The sequence below is a fragment of the Salvia hispanica genome, chromosome 4, assembly GCF_029641045.1.
Source record: "Salvia hispanica isolate PSC_SH4W2 chromosome 4, Shi_PSC_v1, whole genome shotgun sequence".
In the NCBI taxonomy this organism is placed as follows: Eukaryota; Viridiplantae; Streptophyta; class Magnoliopsida; order Lamiales; family Lamiaceae; genus Salvia; species Salvia hispanica.
Genome location: NC_142695.1, coordinates 486,547 through 508,247, shown reverse-complemented (window position 1 = coordinate 508,247; position 21,701 = coordinate 486,547). Strand labels below are relative to the sequence as shown.

The window sequence follows — 21,701 nt, the reverse complement described above, 5'->3', positions numbered from 1 at the left end:
TTGAAACATAAGTTGATTGGATTTAAGTGGTAGAGTAGTCGATTATTTTAAGCGATTAGGATATTTGAGGAGTGAGGACCTCAGTGTGTTGAACTCATTCCATGATATTTAGCTCAATTTATCTAATTGGGTGAAAGTTTAACAATTTATAAGCTAAATTAACTATATAATTATATTGTTTTAAGATTTTATACTTCGTACTAACTTCTACGCCACGTGCAATTTAATTAGCTAATACTAACATAATCGTAAAATAAATTGAAATTAACGTCATTAATTATATATATATATGCGATGCTTCCACTCCACGAGCACAGAGACAATAGGAAAACACTTGAAACAACGAAACACTTGGATCATCAAATATGGTTGGTACGTGCGATTTGATATTAATTAGATTTTCTGACACTTTAAAGAACAAATGTTTTATAGAAGTAAAGTTGATACATATGTATTCTAATTCAATAAAATGATGTTGTGATTGAAAAGGGAGCAATTAATATGATTCAACATTCCACTTAGGTCATGAAATAAAATTTTAGGAATGGGTGATGCGCCACCAACTGCAGTGTGCTGAGATATTGCAAATCTTGGTGTAGGGTCTCTATCACCATACTCTTCTTCTCATATGCATCACCCTCGTTTCACATTTAATCAAATAAACACTAATTAGTTTTGTTGATATGTTTTTAGGAAATTAGTTGATGATTACTTATTAATAAAAAATTGCATATCCGCTGTTTACTTCAATGTATATAAACCTAGACGATTGGATAGGTGTGGACGCAAAAATTTCTCTTGGTAAAAGCTATACTATATTCTAAATTTTGAGACTAATAGCATCTCTCTCCACAGTAGAAGACAGATGGCACCAACGTCTCAGATTCGATGCGTGATTGAGAAGTTGGCACCACCGCATCTGATTCAAGGTATGAGAGAGAATCTGACGTCTTTTGTGGCCAGATCATCGGGCATCGTAGATTCAGTAAATCGACACGGGGGCGACGACTCAGATAACATTACAAGATAGTCTATTTTTTATGAACACGCTAAAATAGTAAAAATGACCTATTTTTTGGACGGATGGAACATTAAACTATTCTTAATTCATTTTCTTTCAAGAGTAACGATTTTATTGGTACGTTAAAATTTGTATGAAAATACTTCTCTACTTGTAATAATATGATTGGTTGGATATTATGACATTAATAACGTTAATGGATTTAAAGCGGTATATCTATCCCACAGCTAACCATACCAACTCCATGAAGAAAATCGAAAGAAATAGTAGTAGTGTATGATTTGTTTTCGAATTTTGGACACAAAAAAAAAAAATCATCGAAGACAAGATCACAACCCAGCACATCACTAGTTTTGTTTTCAAACTTTGGAACTCTTTCAGTTTCATTAGTTTCAAAGCAACAGTTAATCATGTCCCATTTCACGGTACTTAATAAACTTAGGTGTTCAAGTGAAAAAATCCTATTCCTGCTAATAACTTAGTATTAAATTAAAATAGAAACTAAGTCATTTTATGCAATTAAAGTAACTACAAAACTATACTAAAAATATAGCTTTCTTATTATTGAAAGGATCCGTACATAATTCACAAAAGGCTTCATATTTACATGTACATTTTGTCACGTTTGACCCTAATCAATATTGCCCCACCCTTGGTACGTGGCACAAAAGTCTAACTACTTCTCCCAGCAACCCCATTTAAAAAACATTTAGAATTTGATAATTCCCTGTAAATCTTGGTTGGTGGGAAACCTAATCACAAGAAAGGTTTCACTTTCATATCCCATCACCATATACACAAAAACTAATTACTATCGATTCGAGCCACACACATGTTACTTAGTAACGTGATACGTGAGCTCAAATCGTGATATTTTTCATTTCCATCCTCTCTAGCTAGGTATATACGAAGGCGAAATTAATTTTTATTAATGATTATTCCCGTTCTCTATTGGCCCCAACTCCAAAATCATTGAAGCATTCGAAGCCAAAGTCGTGGACCCCAAAGTCCTGGCAATCGAGCAGCCATTGGCAACTCGGGTCCCACGATGAGGCCGCGAGGCCCTCCTCTGATGATGGAAACTCCCACGGGAAATCCATCTGTAGAGGATCATCCCGGAATAGGCAGCTAATCAAGGGGTCGTTTTCGTACAAGTTGTTGTCGTCCGATGAGCTGTTTTGGTCGGCCGGGGAGGAGGAGGCGAAAGGGGCGTCCGCAGCTTCCGGCTGCGGGTGCTTCTCCTCCGTTTGTTCGGATTGGGATTTTTTTGGGTCCTTTTCTACATTGTTGAGGGGTTCGTGCGTGACAGGATCGATCCCCATTTTTATAAGCTTCTTTTTAATGTGGGTGTTCCAATGATTCTTGATCTCGTTGTCGGTTCTTCCTGGCAATTTTGATGCTATTTTAGACCACCTGTTTGATTTTAAATAGTACAGACAAATCAAAGTTAGAATGATAAATAGGGTCGCATGATTTTTAGTGTATATATGTAAAGAAAGTTTGTGATGATTAGCTACATTTTTTGGGAGGAATATTAATATCATTTGGTAGTTTGGTGACATGAAAAATAAAGAAAAAGAAATAGTATAAAGCTTACGAAAGATATGCGATCTTGTATATAATTAAAAACTCGGAGGTGGGCAAAAGGTGTAAATAACCAAATATTATCATTATGAGAAAAAAGAGTAATAAAAAGAAGGACGCTAGTATTATTTTTTACCAATCAGAAGCCTTTTATCGCTCAAAATAAATACTCCTTAGAAGTACAATTGGAAAGAGAGCAATAATGTGTTGGAGCTCAAAAAGTAGTAAGACGATATACTGTATCCCACTTTTTATACTGTTGCACTAATATATGAAATTAATTATTTAATTTAATGACCCCCATCTAAAAAAGATAAGATAATCAATGAATCGAAAAGTTAGAAACCAATTAATTAAAAAGTGGGTTTAAGTTGAGTGCTTAAATGTGGCCAACACAATATGTGTTGGCGAAGGAAGAGCAACTAATTAATTTACTTGACACAGTCTTGAGTGGGACTTGGGGAGTGTAATCATTGATGATAATTCACTAGTATTTAACTTATTAAATATGTCAAAAATATAATATAGAATATAATATGCTATACTAACTATTTTTACACTTTGAAGCTACATCACGTGAAAACCAAACAGAGAAAAAAGAAATTTAATTTACACGACAACCTGCATATTAACATTAATTTGTACTTCCTTAATTAAAAATCCCATTATATAGAAAAAAAACAAGTAGTAGTAGTAATGGAATGTATGTTGATCTAATGATAGTGTTTAAAATTAAAAACCTGAGCTTTTTTTTAGAAAAAAAGAAAGCGAACCTATTGCCAAGGCGTGCATGAAGATCAATGACCAACTGCTCCTCGGCCTGGTTGAGGAGGCCCCGCTTCAAGTCGGGGCGGAGGTAGTTGGTCCAGCGGAGGCGGCAGCTCTTCCCGCAGCGGCGAAGGCCGGCCAGTTTGGGGACGGCCCGCCAACAGCATTGGCCATTGGTGAGGATGAAGTTAATGAGCTTCTTGTCTTCCTCGGCCGTCCACGGGCCCTTCTTCACCCCGAGCTTGTCACAACACGGCTGCCGACCCATCTACCTAACACAAGTTAATCTTGCATATGATTAGATATGTGTATATGATGTTTTGAATGATTAAACAAGGCCAGGAACTCACTCAAAAGTCCTCTCTTACCCACCTATATATAATACTATGTGCTGTGTGTGTGGGCCCAGCATTGGTTTTTTGAAAGGAACTGATGAACTACAAAGCCTGTTCTGGTGGTATCGACTCCAGATAGGGAATGATGGGGGTGACCCCAAGACAAAGCTACAAACCAAAATCAAACCTGAAAATAATGATTAATTTCTTTTTCATGTTTTGCTACAGAGAGTGGTATTCTGTGAATGCAATCTTACTCAACCATAACATCACCATTTTCGTCATCACCACGTTTACGTTGTGGTATAGTACTACTACTATCTATGTTCACTAATCACTATGTGTGTTTTCATTCATATCTACTAATCATAATAATAATTTATCATTTCTCTACTACTTTCTTAAAAATTAATTCAAGAGTTTAACATAGTATGAAATTAATTCCAGAATCTTGCTAGTGTTTGTTTTGTTTTACAGTATATATGTACGTCAAGACTAGCAACGTAAAGAAATATAATTAAGTGGAGTAGTAGTCGTATTTAATTTGGCAGTTAAATTCAAGATCATTTGACAGGTGTAATTTCTATCTCTGAAGACATTGAATCATACGTTGAAACATACGTACTTTTAACTCCAAGTTGAGTTATAATAAAGACAAGCTACAATGTAGTACTCCATGTTTTATGTTTATATGTTTAATGTTTAAATATTCTTTTAAAGTTTTAGCCAGTTTATATTTAAAACATAGAGTAAGTAGTACTTATACGGATTTAGTTTGTTAATTACTTACTCCAATATTTTACTCCACAAAATAGTAAAATCTTAAAATAGAGGCAGAAATATTTCTTATGACAAAGGCCTTAAAATTAATACTCCGTCCATTCCTAATTGATTCGTATTCTCTTTCAGGATATCCCACCTAATAAAGAGACAGTTTCTTTTTTTCAAAATATAGCATACTTACTCTGTTTTATTATATATTTTCTCTTATACTTTATTTTTTTTCGTTCTTCTATTTTGTTCTCTTTTATATTTTAAATTTTTTTAAATTTAAGTCTTTCAACACTATTTTCTTAATACTTGTGAAAAGAAATGCATCGCTTATATTATGACGGGATGGAGAGAGTAAGGAGTACTATGCATTGAATCAACGACGTTGCATGAGATGTCTTAAATAAGAAATTCTAGATAGTTCCAAAGCAAATAAAATAACTTCAAAATTTAACATTATCCGATTTGTTGGTAAATGTATTATTATCTGCAAGTTGGATCAATCTGAGTGATTCATTTGATTTTGTTCAATAAATAGGTACATCTTTGCGGGTTTCTTTTTTTTTAAAAATATTATTGTTAGCCGATAATTTTACGTGTCGTCTTCTCAGAGCTTACTCAATTTGCACTGTATTTGCATGTATTTATATATAATAATGTGTAATATTATATAGTTAAGGCTATCTTAGCCACGAATATCAGTTGGGGCAGGTAGTAAATCCAACACTTTGGTTTTTTGACTTGAGGGTCTCATTGTTCAACTTGGACGTCTAGTTTGAAAATTGAAACACTTCTTACTATAAACTTTAATTAGGTGAGAAATAATACTATAAAATTTTAGATATTTTGTGAGCCTGATGTAAGATTATCTTACCAAGAAACTTTGATTAAGTTATTCTCAATGGTTTTTTTATACTAATAGTGTTTTTCTATATAAAGAAATGCTCAAAATTAAATCAATTACTAGTTTTCATGAGAAAGAATAGTGATCTTACAACTACCCCAAGCTAAAAAGAAGTTACAAACAACAAGGACAACACATGACAGAATATGCAATTATTGAAAATTTAAATGTGTTTTATCCCACATTAGTGAGTAGCTGTACTAGGAAATTTTAAAACGACAAGAATTTAGCCAATTTGTTAGACCGATGTCTAAGATTAAGACAATGCATCATACTTGAGGAGAGGTGGCGAGCGAGCGGACTAGCTGATATAAGGTGGTGTCGTGGTGAGACACACTACTAAGGAAAAATAACAAGCAATGCAAGAATACTAAGGCAAAACAAAATAACAAGCAATGCAAAAATACTAAGGATAAGAGTAGTTATTTTTCGGTACGATATAATTTGAAATTTTGATGAGCACTTCTTTATTAATCTAACCCTATGACGAGTTTTGGAATAAACCATAAATATTAATTCTTATGATGAATAATTTGTTTTAGAGTAGATGTATATATAGTAGTACATATTTTTGATAAATAATTTTACATATCAAAATAACAATTTTGACAATATAATGTTCAACGATCGAATTTGATTTAAAATCCTACAAAGAAATAAAAATATATATATATGTAGACTTATATTATAAAGAATCAATCAGTTGTATTATTGCAATTTATCCATAGCCGCCACATGAAAGTTGAAACATGTCTGGTTTTAGGCAACCCATATTTTAGAAATGCGACACGAACCAAAGTCGTCATGGAATTAAGTAAGGTAATTAATAAATAATACGATGTCTCCTATTTTGAGTCCCGAAATACTAATAACAAATTAACAATCATCATCGGTTATATAGAACACGTATGACCTGTACATGCATGCATCTAAAAACATACTTTCTCCATAAGGATAGAAAAACTGACAAATATTTATAGTATATACTAAATTAACGTACGTGTCACCATTACAATTTACAGATGCTATTTAGCCAGCAATTCCCCTACAATAAGAGCTTCTTGTACAACCACGTATCAAATTTCTGTTTATTGTCTAATCTTCATAATTTGTTTGGTAAACTATGATTTGGCGTATACTAGCGTTGATTCCGATGAGAGTTGTAAGTAAATTGTATGCTAGAGCTTGTTTACTTTGCTAGTTATGTAAAGAAAAAATAATTTAGATGGATTTTGCAAGTTATAATTTTTAATAGACCTTAGAAATAACTTCAGGTATGAAAATATGTCATATACTAATTCATGCTAGTATTTAGCATTTCTAACTAAAAAGATAAGTTTATATGCTCTAAACATAATCATAAACTCTATTCATGTCCATCTAAGTCATTCAAATTAAACTAGTCTTATCGATTGTATATTAGTTTGATATTGTCATATGGATTAAGTCCGGTTACACGGATTTGTTTATGGTCACTTCTGAAAGATGTGTTTATAATCTGAAACTACATTAGGAATGCAGTTGACACATCGTGATATTACAAGCCTACTTGAACTTGAGTCATCCTGGAACCAACTCGAACATGGGTCATCCAGGACCCGACCCAAGCCACATTGGCTCTGATACTACTTGCTAGGACCATCGATCCCACGTTAATTTGATAGTACTTTCCATTGGGTCGAGTTCGCCGCAGTTATTTGTTTTTGAATTTCTCCCAAAAGATCTCAAACGTAATTAGAATTGGATAATACTTATATATAACTTTCAACTTCTCTCATTCATCTGACGTGGAACTGATGCTCGTGATTACGTGATATGGTCCAGAGTATTTTACTCCTATGAAAAAGAGTGAAAAAATATATGCAAGTTGTAAATTTGAGGTGGCCGTCAATGTGATCGAATCAATCTTAGTCACGAAATTTGAATTAAAACAAAAGAAAAACTATTTTAAATGCGCAAGACAAAAATTGGTTTAATATATTTGGCCGAAGCTATCGTTCGCCGAAATATATATGTACCCATTCACCCTATTACTCCTAAATACACTCTATTAACTTTGTAACAAATATCTAAAATTGAATAACTCAATTGCGGTTCTACAAAAAAATACGAAATATTTGCAAATCAAATATCGTGCTAATTAAAGACTTTCCCGAAACAAACATAGATTATTGCATTCTAATTTGATATAGCAAACCTAAACAAATTGGATTTATAGTTTAGTTGATGAAAATCGAGATCACCAATATTACTGCCCAACTATTCCTCCGTGAAGCAATCAATTTGACTATCGTAATTACCATCATGAAAATGTCTCTTTTCACTCTAAAAGAAATGAAATTGTCTCACTTTTTCATTTGAGAATCTTACCACGTGAAAAACTCCTTACTATTACTGTGACACTTCACCTTATTCACAAGTACACTAATTGCCAAAGTTTCAATGTACTAGTGTTATACTTCTATAAATATATATCTAAAATAAGAGTGAATTACAAAAACGGTCTATGGACTATGAGTTTATCTCGTCCATAATCTCTGGACTTTAAAAATAAAATCAGACATCCTTGGACTAAGAGTTTATTTCGAAATTGGTCATTTTGGCTATTTTCCATCCAAAAATGCCATTTTGGACTGCTGGGCAATTTTGTCTTTACATATTTTTAACTTTTTCAATCTGATATTATTTCAAAAAATGAGAAATGAAATCCACAAAATGTCACTTAGGAGTTAGGATCTTGAATTAAAGAGAAAGCTTGAATTGCAATCAACTAATCATATATAGCTAGGAAGGATTCAAGTAATTAATACAGTAATTAAGAGAATTATATAAAATCAATGATCTTATATAAAAATATAACCAGAAGTCGACTTCAAGAAATATAGATGTAGGGAGACAAGAAACCAATTGAAATGAAGTGCCACTTAATTCATTAATCTAACACATGGCTATGGTTGAAAATTCATAATCACAAGTGTGACCATGGTCCGAAACTAGCTAGTTCAATTTTACAATTCACATTCTCTTCTCACAAGACAAATGTAATTGTCGTTGTAATATTTAACTAATGACATCTCGTCTAAGATATGAGTCGAATCTTCAAAACATTAAAGTCTTTAAATTGACTCCCGTCAGAAATTAATGTCGAGAAAATGTTCTTTTTTCGAGTTATTAGGAAGTTGATTGTTGTAATTGACTCAAGTTGTTGTTTCATAGTTAGTCGTAATTGTTTACGCAATCTCCTTATCCATTTTATTATGTTCTTCTGTGAGTTGCAATATTTTATACTTAATAATAATTAGGATATATACACTAATCCGACCCAATGTAAGTAACTAGGAGTATTATTTTTATATCAAGTTGAATCAAATCTAATATGGGTCAATTTTTTGGTGCGAATTGTTAACATGGCAAGATTTTTTGTGAGACATTAATTCTACATATTTAACTCTAATTATTGAAGCTAGCTAGGAGTATAATATTAGCAATTTGAGCTAATAGTACATATAATCGTCCGCAAAACATAGTAGTATCACTTTTTTGGGATAATGCACCACAATGATTTATTATTTATAAACTCTATAGAACAACATAAAATTCTAGTCAATAATTAATAACTAAATAATTCAAACATGGGTAGATCTCTTTACTAACCAAATCTGACTTATTATGCCATCTAAAACGTTTTACAGTTAGATATATTAATTAAGTAATATAGATAAAAAAAATTTAGCACAAATGCACTAATATAACTCAATGGTGTAAATTCAATCGCGATAAATTTTCGCAATTATTGCACTTGCTGCAGATAAAAGTAACACTAAAGAAAACACATATAATATTATTTAATTGACTAAGCAGTTTTATAATTGCGAAGTCATTATGTTAATCCCCATTCATAAGAAAAGTCTCATTCCAAAGACTCGTAGTTCCAAAGGTTTAATTAAGGCAACATTACGCCATTATGGCTTAAGCACCATCTGCAGTAACACTGCTTAAAGAGACACTTCATCTAAAATCAGAAAAGGAAAAAAGAAAATATTGTACAATAGCTTTTATATTATATCTAATGTATTGGATACTAGTATTAATTTTGTAGAAATTAGAAAACGATTGACGGCAGTAATATTTAGGTGAGTGAATGGACTCATTAGTATCTAATATATTTGGTTGGAACACTTATATACCCCTAACAAAAAAAATAGCGTCAGATGATCCTAACGTTTAATATAATCACGAATGGGATTTTTTAGTCGTTTGAGGAATGACACGAGATTTTAGAAGAAGTTATTTCTTTTGTTCAAAAACAACTTTCTATTTCCCAAATGTGACATCTATTATCGAATGGAGGGAATACTAATTAACAAACGCTAACATGTAAAATTCTAAATATAAAATAATGCACCACATGCTTAATTTATGCTTCCTCCGTCAGTGAATATGAGTTACATTTTTTAATTTTAGTCCGGCAAATAAGAATCTCAGTTCATTATTACTATAAAATGATAATAGGTCTTACATTTCACTAACGCACTTCAATCATATTTATTTAAAACTAATATATACAAGTGTGACTCATATTTCACTAATTTTTCTGTCATTTTTTCTTAAAATCTATACTGCCAAAAATGAGATTTCTAATAGTGGAAGAATGAGTATAATACTTTGATTTTTTAGGATGATTATAAATGAGTAGTTATTGATTCAAATGAACTAAACTCCTATCACCTTCTAAATTTTGTAATGTGTAATTCCATTTCTTAATACTTGATGGCAGTCGGGTATGATTTAGGCATTAATTTGGTTTTGATTAATCAATTTTAAGTTAGCTTGGACTCCACTTGTTTTGTTGAATAAAATTATTTTTAAAGAAATTAAAAAGTGTTAAGTAAATCATGAGTCCGCATGGCTAGAATGGATAGCGTTAGCCATATCCAGTAAAACACTTAATGAAAGAGATAAAGTAATCAACAAATTTGAGCTCAAACAAAGGCCGGACATGGCCTCCTCTCTTGGCTTCAGCTGTGCAGTTCCCTTCTCAATCTCAAGATGGACGAAAGGCAGAAATCAACGAGCTACAATTCGGTGCATAGGATGGGTAAACACTAAACACCATCCCCAACTGTTTGTTGTATTGTCTCTTTGAAACGGGTTTTATGAAAGGCAGGACCCGGAAGGCATTCTCGGAGCTCCGCGGCCGGGACACATAGCGAGAATTGAATTCAAGCGAAAACTCGAGAAGGATTCTGAGGCCAGAGAAGCATTTGAACGCCAAGTCCGAGAAGAGAAAGATCGCATGAGAAAACTTCGCGAGGTAAAGCCTTTGTAGCGGGTACTATTTTATAGCCTGTCTTTTCGATTCTGATATACTCCACCACGTATGTTTTTGGTGTTTTCATTAGTCTCGGGTGATACCGGATACTGTAGAGGAGTTGGTTGAGTATTTTCTAGATACTGAAGCTCAGGAGATCGAATTTGAGATTTCCAGATTGAGGCCTCGGTACATTTCTTGATTTTTACCACGTCTCTCATTTTTCATGACAACAACTATTGATTAGTGTACCTTGTTATCTCTATGTTCTTGATTAGTAAACTCATACATATGCTGATATGCGTTGTTATATGTGTCATTCAACGATAATATGCTATCTTATCATGATAAATCAACCATATGGGATAGAGGCGTGAGGTTTTTCTATGTTGAATTAGTAAAAGTAAGATGTACTACAAGATAAAACAATGGTGATAACGCAAAAGAAGTTTAAATGTTGCAAATGTTAGAGCAAGTGTTTTATAGTTCCGGTGTGAAACTGAAACAAGCAAGAGACATGTTCAATTTGTTATGTTACACAAAGCATTTAATAAATGTCACCCAAAATTCCTCTTCTTGTTATGCTTTTATACGTTTAAATTAGCTAGTTTGGCATTCGGCCCAAACTTGTTGTTTGGTTAGAATCAACTGTGCGCTTAAAAGAATCTGCTTCAACTGTTGGGCGTGAGCGAGAAAATAATTCATGCATTGGGCTGTTTTTTCTCTGATAAACTTTTCATGGTATGGTGATACCAAAATGTAGATTGAACGACGAATTTTTCTCACACCTGAAACTAGAACTGGGGAAACTCAAATTTTCTGTGTCTAAGACTCAGGTTTGTCTACTCCTGTGCCCCGTTACCCCCTTTACAAATAAGGAGAAGCGCTAAACACCTATTAACTGGTTTTGTTTGTAGGATGTGGAAGACAGAGTACTTGAGTTAGAGACGCTGCAAAAAGCCCTGGAGGAAGCCACAAGTTAGGAGTAGTAAATAGTTTGCGAAAGAAATTTCTTTGTCATTTTTTTTTATCAAACTCGCTATTCTCCTACAGAAGCATATGATAAAATGCAAGCTGAACTCACAGCAGCAAGGCAGAATTTGATGAGACTTTTACAATCGACTGATATCAAGGCGACTGTATGCTACTTATTAGCTCTCTTCTCTCAGAATATGTTTCTTGTTCCCTTTAGATCACTGACAGCTTCTTCTTACATGATGCAGCTCTTGGACTTGGTTGGGGAAAACGCATTGAATAGATCCTTATTGACACTCCTTGATCAAAACATCGCAAGTGCATATCAGGGTAACCAGGTGAGAAAGATAATTCATTTTGAATTGCTCTTGGCTCTATTTTGTACATATAGAGGGTTGTTCTTGGTTCTACCGTTTGACGTGAAATCCATAAAACTGTTCAAATCATTCCATGATTTATTCAAGTTGATTGAAGATAAATAACACAATGTGTAGTATGATGGATATGGAAACCAATCTGTCATTACCCTGTTTAACGTTCGGATGGTACTATTTTATCACCTAAACTTGATGATGCAGAAACAGGTTGCGGAATACATGGAAAAGATTCGTGGGGCGATGCTCAAGTATATCACTGTCTGATTAGTGAGAAGGATGATGTACCAAATATAACTATGTATGGTTTATTTACACATGTGCAGAGCTACTGATTCCCAAATTCAAGATATCAAGTGTTGATCATTCTGCTGTAGGTATAATTTTACCAAAATTAAAGAGCTTGGACATGGATTCGCTTTAAAGCCACGGCGTAGTAGTTTTGGTGGTATTTGTGCCCAGGAATGTTTTATTTTTCTTGATAAATGTAAATTCAAGACTGTGTATTATTCCATGACCGGAAAAAGAGAGTTATTTGAGAGTGAGTAGTTTGCTTGTTAGCAATTCTAAGGCCATTCCCAATGCAGCCCATTTGTAATTGAAGCCCAAACTGAAACATCATACAGCTAAATCAAAATCAAAACCAAACCCATTAACTAGCATTTAACCAGTTTTTTTTTTTTTTTTTTTTTGAAGTATCGTTTAAAATGCTCAAAACTCAAAATGAAATGCAAATTATTACTCACAGCATTTTCTACAGACTCCATCGCCGCCAAGCGCCACCCAACTGCCGCTGTCGTCCACCGCCTATATGGAGTTAGGGGCCGGAGTCAGGTGCTTCAATACCAAAACCACTAACTCTTACTTGAGCCATCAAAACCACATCACACCTGGAAATCTTACCTCGTACGCTTTCTTCCGCACTCAGCACTGATTCCATTTCCAAGGTAATGTAATTTGCTCAATTTCCACACTATAGTATCTTATTTATTTTTAATTTCTGCAAAATATGATAGCTAACATACAAATGACCAGTTTCAGACAAGAGTGAACATGAGTTGGCATATGACTACTTTTGTAAGATATTATCTATATAATTGAAGGGCATGTTTCAGATATGCTGTTAATCGGCATTTGGAAAGAAATATGTGGTGTAGATGCTTAGAGTGACTGGAATTTTATGCTGAGACTATATGAGATATAATGATAGAGGAAAAGAGACATTCAACGGAAGTTTTCATGCTTCGATAGTTTGTAAGTGCTTTCCAATTCATGACTGGTTTTCTTTCTCTTCCCTTGTAATTAACTAATTAGGTTGACATAACTTATCTTGTCTTATGTCTCCACATAAATATTCCTGATTTTTTTTTTTTTTGGAAAATTCAACCTTTTATTTCAGCAATTTAGAAGTCCCAAAATCCGGCTTGAAAGCTATAAAACGTTGATGTCTTTTTCCAGGTAAACTTGATGTCTAGAGATAATTATATGTTGATCTCGAGCTCTCGAGTTTGTCAGCTTTGTGCCCACTGGATGGCTGTTATTGGCCCAAAGTGAAGGACTTGGCTCCTTTTATGAGTGGATTTGGACTTATAAAGTATCGAGTTATAGTTGAGGTACACATATCTGGTTTACAATTATATTTAGTAGTATTTATTTTACTGGTCATCCCTGTATCAATATTTTATTGTTCTACACCTAATTATACTGGGTGTAGTAAAAAGGTGAATGAATTGTATCTAGGTTCTTGCATAGCGTTCATTAGATCATGCATTTTGCATGTGACCTAAATGCCAAGGTCAATTAGCTTGTGTGACAATGAAATATGCATGGCTGGAGCCTGTCAATTGGAACTCTATGTCCCGTCTTATAGAAATGTAAGGAGAAGGAAGAAAAATACCTGTACACTCATGTATGCCTGGAACATCAATACAATCATTTAACCTTTTAAGTTTTTAGTTTATATAGTCAACTAAAAGGATTACTAAAGTGAATACTTCATTTTCTGTTTGACCAACACTTGAAAAACGGTGATCTTGTGAGTAGATGGAGAATTTTTAATCATATCTTATTTACTTCTTCTGTCCCACACATTAAAGATCTAGGTTGTTACAACTTCACGGATGGAATTACTTTGCTTTCAGAAGAAATAAAATGATGGCTTATGTGTAAGAAATATTAGCTGCAGTTTCCATTTGGAAATTGGGACTCATTTCAGATATAGGAAATGGTCTCTCCCTTTCTATCTTTCCTGACACATGATTTTTTTTTAAATCGGAGCAGTTTAAAGAGCCTAGCTTTAGACTCAAATTTTTATGGAGGCTATTTAACTGAGTTGAATGGAGTTCTGTTGAAGTTTTATGGAAGTTTTATTTCAGAGGATTTATATTTCTCCGTGTACAATCATCTTATTATGTACTACTCCCTCCGTCCCCAAAGAATATGCACTTTGAGTTCAGCACAGGTTTTAATGTAAAATTAGTAAAGTGAGAGAGAGGTAGAGAGAAAAAGTAATTAAAGTATTGTTAGTGGCAAATGGGTCCCACCTCATTAGAGAGAAAAGACTTTTAAAATTAGAAAGTGCACATCTTATGGGATGGACTAAAAAGGAAAGAGTGCATTTTCTTATGGGACGGAGGGAGTAGTAATCCATTTCATTTAGGTGCTTGAATTTTTCCATTTTGCTTGCACATCGGAGGACATTAACAACCTGGCACATGCGTTGATGCTGAAAGATGCTCTCAATAAAGTCATACTACTTTCTATGGATAAATTGATCAGAGCTTTGTGTGACATTGCTACTTCAACTGCTTCTGTGTCCAGGCTATCTAGAACTCATGGACAGGTTGTAATTGGGTGCAGAAATTCGAATTAACTTACTCCAAATATTATCATGCTCCATTGCTCCTCAGTCTAGTTTTCTATTGTGTATTGGTAGATAGTGATACATTAACATGCAATAGTTATTAGTTAGACTGGAAAGCGCGGAATGATTATCAAGCTTGTTTACCTCATTGTATCACTGGCTTTGGAAAATAGCTTAACCATATTTTTCCACTTTGGGATGTTTTTGTGCTTCTTAGCCAGCTTCACCCACCACATTAGGAAAGGAAATGGCAGGCTTTGAATATAGGCTCAGTAGAGAACGTGAGATACTGTCGCAAATTGAAATTTTCGGGAAGTTTGCTGGGGCTGTTGGAAACTACAATGCTCATCTAGTTGCATATCCTGAAGTAAATTGGCCACAAGTTGCAGAGGAGTATTTGACATCTCTTGGAATAAGTTTTAATCCTTATGTAACTCAGGTACATCAGTGAATAATAATTTCATCATTTTAGTTGTTCCATGTTATTTCCAGTTTCATGTACATGATCTGATTTATGTTCTTTGGAGTCCAGCCATTTGTTTAATGTTCATATCAAATAATGATGTCTGATACAAACTTTACAATATCCCTTGTGTTTTTCTATTTTCAGCTAGACAAAAGGACTTTCTATATGAAAATCTTTAACTAGTAAACCATTCATTCTCCTTCTAATACAGATTGAATCTCATGACTATATGGCTAGAGTTTTCAACTCTATTATCCTGTTCAACAACATTTTAGTGGACTTTGACAGAGATATATGGGGATACATATCATTGGGTTACTTCAAGCAGGTGAGAGCAGCAATCTGTTGTTAGCTTTATCATTCATCTCTTGCATGAAGCCAAATTGATGCATTCTCAACTATAAGCAGATAACTAAGTCTGGGGAGATTGGATCCTCGATGATGCCGCACAAAGTTAATCCAATTGACTTTGAAAATAGTGAAGGCAATTGTGGAATTGCAAATGGAGGCTTAGCGCATCTAAGCACAAAGTTACCTACATCACGCATCCAGGTGTGCATGTATTTAAAGTAGTTGAGGCCATTCTTCATTGTTGGGCATAATTGAACTATATTAGCTGTGGGAATTCTGTATAAACAGGGAATACATAAACTGGTGACTTAACGAATCTAATTCCTTATTCGTCGGTTGATCTTTTTGTTGCAGTGAGACTTGGCTGATTCGACTGTTCTGAGGAATATGGGCATAGGGTTAGGACATTTCCTTCTTGCCTATAAAAGTGCATTGCAGGGAATTGCTAAGCTCCAGGTGTTATTGGTGAATTCCGGGAACCCATTTCTTGCTTTGGTTAGCTTTAGAAAATATTGATAGGTATGGATGTTTGAAAATAGAAACAGAGAACCTTCCCAACTACAGTCCATTTTCATCTAAGATACTATCAATGAATCGATCTGATCACCCCCTTTCTTGCATATGTTGAATCAAAATTGTAGAACTGATTCACATTTAAGCTTATCTTGTCCTAGACTCCTAGTTGATTGTCAAAGTGGATGGTAATCTTGGACAAGACTAGCCGACCAAAACTATCAGTACTACTATTTATATGGAGTACATGATGTTGGGTGATTTTGTGTAAGTTTGATTAACCAATTATCTCAAAGTTATAATCAGAAATAATACGACAAACTTGATTATCAATTATAGACTTAATTACATATACCAGCAACTTATATATATAGCTTTCATTGAATTCAATTCTTGGTCCCACGCTAATTATAAATTAACCGTGGCTATTCTTCATCCGATTTTAGATCATAACCACTCCCATCTTATTAAAAATTCTCAACCTTACATGTCACAATCATAACGCATAATATCTTCAAGCTATTCATTAATATACTTGAATCATTGTCTCCATTTTGTAGATATTAATTAAATGAATTATAACGACATTGCTTTGATTTTACTCGCAATCATATTTGTATGTATATATACACTAAACAAGGAATATGATAAACACTATTATCATGTTGGTAAAGAACAAATGTCAATATATTCACAAGAAGACATAACCATGTATATATAGTGCCAAAATCCCTGGATAATAAAATATCCATTTCTTCACACTCCTAGCTAGATAGTTTTATCAACAATGAAGACATCGCATCTTCTTCTTCACAAAAATCTAATTCTTGTATTTCTATGCGTCTTCTATTCAATCCCGACAACATCGTGCTCAGCGCACCCGGCTTCCATATACGTGACGAACTCATGCAAAACGACGCTGTACCCAAGATTATGCAACAAAGCTCTGACCAAGCACGCGGGGAAGATCAAGGGCAGCCCGAAGCTCCTAGCCATGACGGCCCTCATCGCGACGTACAACGCCACGCAGACGACTTCCAAGGTGCTGAGAGAGCTGCGGCGGGCGAGCGAGTGTGTGGAGATGGTGGGAGATGCGGTGTACGAGCTGCACCAGTCGATTAAACGGCTGGATCAGTCTCGAAAAGGGAGTCGTCAGTTCTTCGGACAAATGGATGATGTCCAAACATGGGTAAGTGCAGCTTTGACGGATGATGATACTTGCATGGATGATTTCAAGGCCGTGGGAAGAAGACAAGTTTTGGCAAGAGGATTTGTTTACACAGTTGCGCGTTTGACGAGTATTTCTCTAACCTTCATCAATAATTATGCTTCTCTCTAATTAATGTATATTCTATTCAAATATATGTATTCCATCTCATGTACTGTATATTCTTTTACAAGAATGTTGTTTGAATACTTGTAGTATTATTATGTTTCAAATGTGGATTTGGATTTTGATTTGGGTGTGACATTAGTACTCGATCCTAATTGAAGAGACAAATGTGTCGGTTCGAATAGAACAACTTTGTGTTACAGAGTATTAACTAAAATTGCTAGTATCATAAATTCACAATTAACCACCACTACAAACAATATTAATCGATCAAAGTTAACGAAATCACGCCTAATCTCGTATTATAACATATAGTATTCTCTTTCATTCCGCAATATATGAACTACATAAATGTGTATAAATAGAAATAAATATATACTTGGCGTGGGTATGGTTTTGTTTGGATGTGTCGGTTACTAGGTCACCGCAAACAGTGTGTGTATTATCTACTCAATAATGGATTTATTAGGTACACAAAGTATAGATATTCAAAGACAACCACACAGCACACACCCAATAATTGTGTTCCTTGTTTAATACATGCTTTAATCAGTGTAACTATTAAAACATTTGCATCACTACATCTACGAAATAATCATACCATATTTTGATTGATAACTATTTCATCCATCCAATCAAATTAAAGCTCATGCAGCAGCAGCTACACATCTAAAGGTTTCTGCCATCTCACCCAGCCATAGCATTAAAGCTCAAATTATTTAAAAAATAAATAAATTAAAGCAATGTACTACTATAGTAATAGTAGTAGTAGCCGTGTTATTTATGTTCCTCAACACTCAACGGAAATATAAGAAAACCTTCTTAGATATATTTATATATGTAAAGGAAAATATATTAATCATAGTATTTCCTAAAAAATCATTTCGATCGTCTTTCTCATTTTCTTAGACATAAACTTAATTACTCCATTTAAATTCGATGCTCCAACAAATGTTAGTTTGTATTCCAATCCAATCCAGTCCAATCCATCTATCGACATAGTTGAACTTTTAACGAACAAAAGAAATTGGGCCTCCAGATTGTGACTTCTCCAACAGCCCAATGGATTAGAGGCAGACGTGGCACTTTTTGGATGCTTACAATTACATTTGCATTATCCCATAAACCTCAATTCGTCTCCTCTCTCTCACTGAGAAATTGAAAATGGCGGCAGAAGCCGTGATGAAAATGTCATCCTCCGCCATCTGCAACTTAAATGGCCCTTCGCGGAGGCCCCTGCCGCCTGTATCTCACTCCGCACGACGTCGCAGGTCCACTTCCTCTGCCGCAGTTCGAGCCCTTTCTTCCTCATTTCTCGCTAGTGTTGCGATTGCCTCTGTTTCCATCTCAATCTCAAGATGCACGAAAGGCAGAAATCAACGAGCTACAATTCGGTGCATAGGATGGGTAAACACTAACACTATCCCTAACTGTTTGTTGTGTTGTCTCTTTGAAACGGGTTTTATCAAAGGCAGGACCCGGAAGGCATTCTCGGAGCTCCGCAGCCGGGACACATAGCGAGAATTGAATTCAAGCGAAAACTCGAGAAGGATTCTGAGGCCAGAGAAGCATTTGAACGCCAAGTCCGAGAAGAGAAAGATCGCATGAGAAAACTTCGCGAGGTAAAGCCTTTGATTTTTTTTATCTACTTTGTAGCTTGTCTTTTCGATTCTGATATACTCCTCTATGTATGTTTTTGGTGTTTTCATTAGTCTCGGGTGATACCGGATACTGTAGAGGAGTTGGTTGAGTATTTTCTGGATACCGAAGCTCAGGAGATCGAATTTGAGATTTCCAGATTGAGGCATCGGTACATTTCTTGATTTTTACCACGTCTCTCATTTTTCATGACAACAACTATTGATTTTTACTCAAGTTAGTGTACCTTGTTATCTCTCTATCTTGATTAGTAAACTCATACATATGTGTCATTCAACGATAATAAATCAACCATATGGGATAGAGGCATGAGGTTTTTCTAGGGGATTACTGTTGAATTAGTAATAAGTAAGATGTACTACAAAATAAAACAATGGTGATAACGCAAAAGAAGTTCAACTGTTGCAAATATTAGAGCAAGTGTTTTATAGTTCCGCTGTGAATTACACAAAGCATTTAATAAATGTCACCCAAAATTCCTCTTCTTGTTTTGCTTTTATACGTTTAAATTAGCTAGTTTGGCATTCGGCCCAAACTTGTTGTTTGGTTCGAATCAACTGTGCGCTTAAAAGAATCTGCTTAAACCGTTGGGCGTGAGCAAGAAAATAATTCATGCATTGGGCTATTTTTTCTCTGATAAACTTTTCATGGTATGGTGATACCAAAATGTAGATTGAACGATGAATTTTTCGCACACCTGAAACTAGAACTGGGGAAACTCAAATTTTCTGTGTCTAAGACTCAGGTTTGTCTACTCCTGTGCCCCGTGTACCCCCTTGACAAATAAGGAGAAGCGCTAAACACCTATTAACTGGTTTTGTTTGTAGGATGTGGAAGACAGAGTACTTGAGTTAGAGACGCTGCAAAAAGCCCTGGAGGAAGCCACAGGTTAGGAGTAGTAAAGAGTTTGCGAAAGAAACTTCTTTTGACATTTTTTTTATCAAACTTGCTATTCTCCTACAGAAGCATATGATAAAATGCAAGCTGAACTCGTAGCAGCAAGGCAGAATTTGATGAGACTTTTACAATCGACTGATATCAAGGCGACTGTATGCTACTTATTAGCTCTCTTCTCTCAGAATATGTTTCTTGTTTCCTTTAGATCACTGACAGCTTCTTCTTACACGATGCAGCTCTTGGACTTGGTTGGGGAAAACGCATTGAATAGATCCTTATTGACACTCCTTGATCAAAACATCGCAAGTGCATATCAGGGTAACCAGGTGAGAAAGATAATTCATTTTGAATTGCTCTTGGCTCTATTTTGGTTCTACCGTTTGACGTGAAATCCATAAAATTGTTCAAATCATTCCATGATTTATTCAAGTTTATTGAAGATAAATAACACAATGTGTAGTATGATGGATATGGAAACTACCCTGTTTAACATTCTGATGGTACTATTTTATTACCTAAACTCGATGATGCAGAAACAGGTTGCGGAATACATGGAAAAGATTCGTGGGGCGATGCTCAAGTATATCACTGTCTGATTCGTGTAGAACTATGATGTACCAAATATAATTATGTATGGTTTATTTACACACGCGCAAAGATACTAGTTCTCAGTGTTCATCATTCTGCTGTAGGTATAATTTACCAAAATTAAAGAGCTTGGACATGGATTCGCTTTAAAACCACGGCGTAGTAGTTTTGGTTGTATTTGTGCCCAGTAATGTTTTATTTTTGTTGATGAATGTAAATTCAAGACTCTGTATTATTCCATGACCGAAAAAAGCGAGTTATTTGAGACTGAGTAGTTTGCTTGTTAGCAATTCTAAGGCCATCCCCAATGCAGCCACCTTAGAGGTGGGCGCCCACGAGACCCTGCGTGTCTAGGGTTGGCACGGTACGGTATACCGCACCGAAAACGTCATACCGCATACCGTACCGCAAATTGCGGTATGAGAAAATGTCATACATATACCTTACCGAATTTTTCGGTATACCGCATTGCGGTATACCGAAAATTCGGTATATCAATCTTTGAAAACCTTTGCCTTACCGACATTTCGGTATACCGTACCGTGTTGCGGTATACCGCGGTATAGCGCAAATCATACCTGTTTGATATATAAAATTGTACAAGTTTATAGCAACAACAACCAACAACACATACCCACTTCACACCCATTGATTCATTCCTAAATTTGAACAAACAACCCAATGAATTAGACAAAATTGCCAAAAGGGATAAAAATTAAATTCACTACCAATTATGTATAATACTTATCAATATTATATGAGAAAGAGAGAGATTTGGAAACCACGATCTGTGAATCTGTTGCGGCGGACGGCGGCGGTGGAGTGAAATTGACTGTGAATTGAGATTTAGGAGCACGGCCACGTTCGCACGAGAAAGAGAGAGATTTGGAAACCACGATCCGTGAATCCGCTGCGGCAGACGGCGGTGGTGGAGTAGTGCGGCGGAGTGGTGGTGGAGTGTTGTTGCGGCTGAGTTGAGTGAGAATCT

The 21,701-nt window shown here is 34.9% G+C and overlaps 5 protein-coding genes across 12 annotated transcripts; 4 read left to right on the top strand and 1 right to left on the bottom strand.

Annotated features, from left to right (window-relative positions):
- Positions 1-1,558: 1,558 nt before the first annotated feature.
- LOC125193033 (MYB-like transcription factor ODO1) lies at positions 1,559-3,730 on the bottom strand. The gene is made up of 2 exons (XM_048090737.2): positions 3,379-3,730; positions 1,559-2,434 (listed from the first exon to the last, which is right to left on the bottom strand). Exons 1-2 carry the CDS (start codon positions 3,639-3,641, stop codon positions 1,957-1,959), a joined length of 741 nt encoding a protein of 246 aa, XP_047946694.1. The 5' UTR covers positions 3,642-3,730; the 3' UTR covers positions 1,559-1,956.
- A 6,573-nt stretch (positions 3,731-10,303) lies between these two features.
- On the top strand, positions 10,304-12,588 carry LOC125193378 (uncharacterized). Of its 4 annotated transcripts, none has more exons than XM_089056324.1 (9): positions 10,304-10,481; positions 10,551-10,697; positions 10,786-10,883; positions 11,458-11,530; positions 11,612-11,672; positions 11,748-11,833; positions 11,918-12,007; positions 12,254-12,344; positions 12,421-12,588. In XM_089056324.1, exons 1-8 carry the CDS (start codon positions 10,383-10,385, stop codon positions 12,308-12,310), a joined length of 711 nt encoding a protein of 236 aa, XP_088912450.1. In that variant the 5' UTR covers positions 10,304-10,382; the 3' UTR covers positions 12,311-12,344; positions 12,421-12,588. The 4 variants fall into 4 exon arrangements, with proteins under 4 accessions (XP_088912450.1, XP_088912449.1, XP_047947111.1 ...); XM_048091154.2 differs by having other exon boundaries at positions 10,306-10,481; positions 12,248-12,344; XM_089056323.1 differs by having other exon boundaries at positions 12,254-12,588.
- Positions 12,589-12,803: 215 nt separating this feature from the next.
- Positions 12,804-16,343, top strand: LOC125192758 (uncharacterized). 5 transcript variants are annotated; one of them, XM_048090393.2, is made up of 7 exons: positions 12,804-13,297; positions 13,502-13,656; positions 14,703-14,885; positions 15,124-15,345; positions 15,584-15,700; positions 15,781-15,924; positions 16,078-16,343. In XM_048090393.2, the coding sequence occupies exons 2-7, from the start codon at positions 13,615-13,617 to the stop codon at positions 16,078-16,080; spliced, it is 711 nt and encodes a 236-aa protein (XP_047946350.1). In that variant the 5' UTR covers positions 12,804-13,297; positions 13,502-13,614; the 3' UTR covers positions 16,081-16,343. The 5 variants fall into 5 exon arrangements, with proteins under 5 accessions (XP_047946350.1, XP_047946351.1, XP_047946353.1 ...); XM_048090394.2 differs by lacking the exon at positions 14,703-14,885; XM_048090396.2 differs by lacking the exons at positions 13,502-13,656; positions 14,703-14,885 and adding an exon at positions 13,443-13,501.
- Positions 16,344-16,896: 553 nt separating this feature from the next.
- LOC125199632 (pectinesterase inhibitor 10-like) lies at positions 16,897-17,707 on the top strand. Its single transcript, XM_048097586.2, has one exon. The coding sequence runs from the start codon at positions 17,024-17,026 to the stop codon at positions 17,573-17,575; it is 552 nt and encodes a 183-aa protein (XP_047953543.1). The 5' UTR covers positions 16,897-17,023; the 3' UTR covers positions 17,576-17,707.
- A 977-nt stretch (positions 17,708-18,684) lies between these two features.
- Positions 18,685-20,984, top strand: LOC148926984 (uncharacterized). The gene is made up of 8 exons (XM_089070115.1): positions 18,685-18,976; positions 19,045-19,191; positions 19,282-19,379; positions 19,901-19,973; positions 20,056-20,116; positions 20,192-20,277; positions 20,362-20,451; positions 20,659-20,984. Exons 1-8 carry the CDS (start codon positions 18,734-18,736, stop codon positions 20,719-20,721), a joined length of 861 nt encoding a protein of 286 aa, XP_088926241.1. The 5' UTR covers positions 18,685-18,733; the 3' UTR covers positions 20,722-20,984.
- Positions 20,985-21,701: the final 717 nt, after the last annotated feature.

Coding starts and splice junctions, on each gene's coding strand:
- LOC125193033 (XM_048090737.2), bottom strand. CDS start 3,641: ATGGGTCGGCAGCCGTGTTGTGACAAGCTCGGGGTGAAGAAGGGCCCG. Junction 2,435..3,378: donor CATGCACGCCTTGGCAATAG/GTTCGCTTTCTT, acceptor AAAATCAAACAG/GTGGTCTAAAATAGCATCAA.
- LOC125193378 (XM_048091154.2), top strand. CDS start 10,383: ATGGCCTCCTCTCTTGGCTTCAGCTGTGCAGTTCCCTTCTCAATCTCA. Junction 10,884..11,457: donor ATTTCCAGATTGAGGCCTCG/GTACATTTCTTG, acceptor ACCAAAATGTAG/ATTGAACGACGAATTTTTCT. Junction 12,008..12,247: donor GTGCATATCAGGGTAACCAG/GTGAGAAAGATA, acceptor TTGATGATGCAG/AAACAGGTTGCGGAATACAT.
- LOC125192758 (XM_048090393.2), top strand. CDS start 13,615: ATGAGTGGATTTGGACTTATAAAGTATCGAGTTATAGTTGAG. Junction 13,657..14,702: donor AGTATCGAGTTATAGTTGAG/GTACACATATCT, acceptor CATTTCATTTAG/GTGCTTGAATTTTTCCATTT. Junction 15,701..15,780: donor CATTGGGTTACTTCAAGCAG/GTGAGAGCAGCA, acceptor AACTATAAGCAG/ATAACTAAGTCTGGGGAGAT.
- LOC125199632 (XM_048097586.2), top strand. CDS start 17,024: ATGAAGACATCGCATCTTCTTCTTCACAAAAATCTAATTCTTGTATTT.
- LOC148926984 (XM_089070115.1), top strand. CDS start 18,734: ATGGCGGCAGAAGCCGTGATGAAAATGTCATCCTCCGCCATCTGCAAC. Junction 20,278..20,361: donor CGACTGATATCAAGGCGACT/GTATGCTACTTA, acceptor TACACGATGCAG/CTCTTGGACTTGGTTGGGGA. Junction 20,452..20,658: donor GTGCATATCAGGGTAACCAG/GTGAGAAAGATA, acceptor TCGATGATGCAG/AAACAGGTTGCGGAATACAT.